This window comes from Cynoglossus semilaevis, chromosome 1, assembly GCF_000523025.1.
Source record: "Cynoglossus semilaevis isolate Cse_v1.0 chromosome 1, Cse_v1.0, whole genome shotgun sequence".
NCBI lineage: Eukaryota > Metazoa > Chordata > Actinopteri > Pleuronectiformes > Cynoglossidae > Cynoglossus > Cynoglossus semilaevis.
This window is the reverse complement of record NC_024307.1, coordinates 1,898,652-1,903,910: the sequence shown is the minus strand read 5'-3', so window position 1 is coordinate 1,903,910 and position 5,259 is coordinate 1,898,652. Positions and strand designations below refer to the sequence as shown.

The 5,259-nt window shown below is 52.0% G+C and overlaps 1 protein-coding gene across 1 annotated transcript; it reads right to left on the bottom strand.

Annotated features, from left to right (window-relative positions):
- Positions 1–211: 211 nt before the first annotated feature.
- Positions 212–5,253, bottom strand: LOC103379262 (alcohol dehydrogenase 1). The gene is given in 10 exon segments (XM_008310788.3): positions 212–504; positions 592–730; positions 973–1,041; positions 1,044–1,095; positions 1,185–1,445; positions 1,527–1,746; positions 2,914–3,001; positions 3,077–3,218; positions 4,124–4,225; positions 5,147–5,253. Coding segments are annotated over 10 exon segments (1,125 nt in total). The 5' UTR covers positions 5,165–5,253; the 3' UTR covers positions 212–470.
- Positions 5,254–5,259: the final 6 nt, after the last annotated feature.

Here is a 5,259-nt window from a genome sequence, read left to right as displayed (position 1 = left end):
TCACCGCACAACGATAAGAGACGACGACGGTGGCATGAGACCGTCGTATCAAAGGAGGAGGATGAAGAGGATGAAGAGCCCTGAGCTGTAACTGTAACTGTAACTGTAACTGTAACTGTAACTGTAACTGTAACTGTAACTGTAACTGTAACTGCAGAACACTGAGTATGTGAATCAGTTACCTTTACAAAACATCACAGGAAACCACAGGTGTTTGTTGACTGGTTTTATTTCCTTCCATTTTACACTGACATGTTGATGGTTTTGTTAGCATTCTTAGATGCTAATACTGCGGCAGCTATCGTTAGCATTGGAACCAGGAAGTACCGTCCAAACTCATCAGAAATATAAAGGACAATGAGAAAAGGATATTTTCATGGATATATATGTTGTTAGGGACCGACATGAAGTGACAGCAGATCATTCTAACTGCTGTGTCCAGGGGTCAAAGGTTAAACAGATAGGTGGTGCTACTGTGGAGAAACGCTGATGACAGTACGGATGCTGTAGAAACAAAGACAGAGAAGAAGAAACGGGTTCAAGAGATTCAACTTTCACCTGTGGATCAGTGTGCACCAACATCAGCCTTACCATTTGCCCTGCTTCATCACTTCAAAGGCTTCATTGATCTGCTCCAGACTCATGTTGTGAGTGATGAACTCATCCAGCTTCACCTTCTTGTCCAGGTAGGCTTGGACCATCTTAGGTACTCCATCCTTACTTTTAAAACCTTCACAGGGAACACACACGCCAGACCATTACAATAATTTATCACAAGGACCGTCGTAGCTAACGTTAGCTCTGGTGTCTGTACCAGGACTGCCGTAGCTAACGTTAACTCTGGTGTCTGTACCAGGACTGTCGTAGCTAACATTAGTAGAGCTACTAATTGCCTTATCACACCTGGTGGCCAATATTGGTATTGAGCTAAACCTCCTCAGTGTGGACTGGATGGTCTGTGATTTGTCTCACCTCCAAACAGAGAGCCTTTCCATGTACGTCCAGCAATCAGCACAATAGGTCGGGTGGCCACGTCGTCCATCCGACCAGCACACTGACCCCCCAGCCCTTCACACTGGACTCCAGAGCACTGCGCTGCAGTGAAGGACCACAGGGGTGAACGGCAGTTCTCTGGAGTCAGGTTAGAGTTCATCTGGACGTAGACCGACTGTCGGCAGACTCACCATGACCTCCACGTTGCCAACACATTCCAGAGAGAAGTCCACTCCTCCAGCAGTCAGCTCAGCCAGCACTGCACTGATTGGTCGATCATAATCTTTAGGATTGAGGAAGTCCGTGGCTCCGAACACCTTGGCCTTCTCAAACTTCTCTGGATTGACGTCGACAGCAAAGATCTTCTTGGCTCCAGCAAACTGACAGCCCATCACTGCGGCCAAACCCACGGCTCCCAGACCAAAGACGGCACACGTGGACCCTGGTTCCACCTGCAGCAGAAGCCAACACACCTGGTCTGTGAAGGCTAAGATGGAAGATCAGACCAGAGTGGAGAAACATCTGGGCCTCACCTGAGCCGTGTTGACCGCCGCGCCGAACCCAGTGCAGACGCCGCAGCCGAGGAGACAGACTTTGTCCAGGGGGGCAGTGGGGTCAATCTTAGCCACAGACACCTGGTTCATCACAGTGTACTCTGAGAAGGTACTGGTTCCCATGAACTGCAGAACCTTCTTCCCCCTGCAGGTGAACCTGGACTCAGTCGCTGCCATGACGTCGTAACGTTCCGCTGCCCTGAGGTCAACAGGTCAACATACGAGCTGTCAATCATTTTACAGGAGTGCATCCTCTGGGAATCGAACCCAGGACTCTCTGCTAACCGCTGCACTATGGAACCCGGACAGTCTGGGTTAGGTCTGTGTGGTGTTTGGTCTGTGATGATTGGTCTGTGATGTTTTGGTCTGTTATGTTTGGTCTGTGATGTTTTGGTCTACAGTGTTTGGTCTGTGATGTTGTGGTCTGTAGTGTTTGGTCTGTGATGTTTTGGTCTGCATTGTTTGGTCTGTGATGTTTTGTCTGTGATGATTGGTCTGTGATGTTTAGTCTGTGATGTTTGGTCTGTGATGTTTAGTCTGTGATGATTGGTCTGTGATGATTGGTCTGTGATGTTTTGGTCTGTTATGTTTGGTCTGTGATGTTTGGTCTGTGATTCTTGGTCTGTGATGTTTAGTCTGTGATGTTTGGTCTGCAGTGTTTGGACTGTGATGTTTTGGTCTGCATTGTTTGGTCTGTGATGTTTTGGTCTGTGGTGTTTGGTCTGTGATGATTGGTCTGTGATGTTTGGTCTGTGATTCTTGGTCTGTGATGTTTAGTCTGTGATGTTTGGTCTGGGCTGTTTTGGTCTGTGATGTTTTGTCTGTGATGATTGGTCTGTGATGTTTAGTCTGTGATGTTTGGTCTGTGATGTTTTGGTCTGTGGTGTTTGGTCTGTGATGTTTAGTCTGTGATGTTTGGTCTGTGATTCTTGGTCTGTGATGTTTAGTCTGTGATGTTTGGTCTGCAGTGTTTGGACTGTGATGTTTTGGTCTGCATTGTTTGGTCTGTGATGTTTAGTCTGTGATGTTTGGTCTGGGCTGTTTTGGTCTGTGATGTTTTGTCTGTGATGATTGGTCTGTGATGTTTTGGTCTGTAATGTTTGGTCTGTGATGTTTAGTCTGTGATGATTGGTCTGTGATGTTTTGGTCTGTGGTGTTTGGTCTGTGATGATTGGTCTGTGATGTTTGGTCTGGGCTGTTTTGGTCTGTGATGTTTTGGTCTGTGATGTTTTGTCCGGGATGGTTTGGTCTGTGATGTTTTGTCTGTGATGATTGGTCTGTGATGTTTTGGTCTGTGGTTCTGGTATTGTCTCAAACATCTGTCTTTGTTCCTGGTGATCGCCGTGGCAACAACAGTCAGACTCACCATCCTCTCTCACACTGGTTGGTCTTGGGGTTCTTACAGAAGCGACACTCTCTACACTGGGAGACGAACAGAGGAATCACATGGTCTCCTGGAAGTCAGAGACACCATCAACCTGAAGCAGGAGGAACTGGTCCGTGAGTCAACCAGGAAGTGATGAAGTTACCTGGCTGAAACTCCGTCACTCCTGGTCCGACGCTCTCCACCACGCCGGCGGCCTCGTGGCCCAGTACGACTGGGAAGCCATCTTTGTGCATTCTCTCAAACAGATGGTAGAGGTCAGTGTGGCACACTGCCGACGCCACAATCTGCACAGAAGAAGAGCGGACAAGGATGGACGTAGAGAGCACAGAGGCTCCGCCCCTTCACCTGAACTGCGGACCATCAGTCACAGACATCAACTGGTACGACCGTACTGGTCCCAGTGCGTCTTTGATGGTTTGATCATTGACAGATGTGTACGGTGGTACTAGGTGAGGTATGAAACCAGAGACCACCTCTGGTCCAGAGCCCACCTCTGGTCCAGAGCCCACCTCTGGTCCAGAGCCCACCTCTGGTCCAGAGCCCACCTCTGGTCCAGAGCCCACCTCTGGTCCAGAGCCCACCTCTGGTCCAGAGCCCACCTCTGGTCCAGAGCCCACCTCTGGTCCAGAGCCCACCTCTGGTCCAGAGCCCACCTCTGGTCCAGAGCCCACCTCTGGTCCAGAGCCCACCTCTGGTCCAGAGCCCACCTCTGGTCCAGAGCCCACCTCTGGTCCAGAGCCCACCTCTGGTCCAGAGCCCACCTCTGGTCCAGAGCCCACCTCTGGTCCAGAGCCCACCTCTGGTCCAGAGCCCACCTCTGGTCCAGAGCCCACCTCTGGTCCAGAGCCCACCTCTGGTCCAGAGCCCACCTCTGGTCCAGAGCCCACCTCTGGTCCAGAGCCCACCTCTGGTCCAGAGCCCACCTCTGGTCCAGAGCCCACCTCTGGTCCAGAGCCCACCTCTGGTCCAGAGCCCACCTCTGGTCCAGAGCCCACCTCTGGTCCAGAGCCCACCTCTGGTCCAGAGCCCACCTCTGGTCCAGAGCCCACCTCTGGTCCAGAGCCCACCTCTGGTCCAGAGCCCACCTCTGGTCCAGAGCCCACCTCTGGTCCAGAGCCCACCTCTGGTCCAGAGCCCACCTCTGGTCCACAACCCACCTCTGGTCCGTTACGGTAATAAAGTCTCTCACCTTGATGCGGACTTCCTCGGCCTGTGGTGGCGCCACCTGGATCTCCTCCATCACCATTGGCTTGTTGGGCTCCCAGGCCACCGCCGCCCTACAGGTGATGACCTGGAGGTTGATGACCCACAACCATGAGCCACCGCACGTACAGTACAGTAACACTGCAGTAGTACTACTAACGTACTTAGAAGTACATAAGTACAAGTCAAATATCTTTACACCTGATAACAAACCTGTCAGAACAGAACAGTCGTCGGTTCCAGAGGTCAGAGGGGCAGAAAGTCAGAGGGGGCAGAAAGGCAGAGGGGGCAGAAAGTCAGACGGACAGAAAGTCAGAGGGGGCAGAAAGGCAGAGGGGGCAGAAAGTCAGACGGACAGAAAGTCAGAGGGGGCAGAAAGTCAGAGGGGGCAGAAATTCAGAGGGGCAGAAAGTCAGAGGGGAAGAAAGGCAGAGGGGAGGAAAGGCAGAGGGGCAGAAAGTCAGAGGGGCAGAAAGGCAGAGGGGGCAGAAAGTCAGACGGACAGAAAGTCAGAGGGGGCAGAAAGGCAGAGGGGGCAGAAAGTCAGAGGGGAAGAAAGGCAGAGGGGAGGAAAGGCAGAGGGGCAGAAAGTCAGAGGGGAAGAAAGGCAGAGGGGAGGAAAGGCAGAGGGGCAGAAAGTCAGAGGGGCAGAAAGGCAGAGGGGGCAGAAAGTCAGACGGACAGAAAGTCAGAGGGGGCAGAAAGTACGAGGGGAGGAAAGTCAGAGGGGCAGAAAGGCAGAGGGGGCAGAAAGTCAGACGGACAGAAAGTCAGAGGGGGCAGAAAGTCAGACGGACAGAAAGTCAGAGGGGGCAGAAAGTCAGAGGGGGCAGAAAGTACGAGGGGAGGAAAGTCAGAGGGGCAGAAAGTCAGAGGGGAAGAAAGGCAGAGGGGAGGAAAGGCAGAGGGGCAGAAAGTGGACAGCGTTTACTGAAACCATCAGGTTCGCTCACCTGCAGCAGATCAAACAGAACCTTCATGTTCTCACCAGAATAAAGAGTCAACTCACCTTTCCAGCTGTGGCCATGATCACAGACAACAACCGACAGACAGACAGACAAGGAGAGGAAGAGGAGCAGCAGGGAGAGGGAGGAACTGGAACTGGAACTGGAACTGGAACTG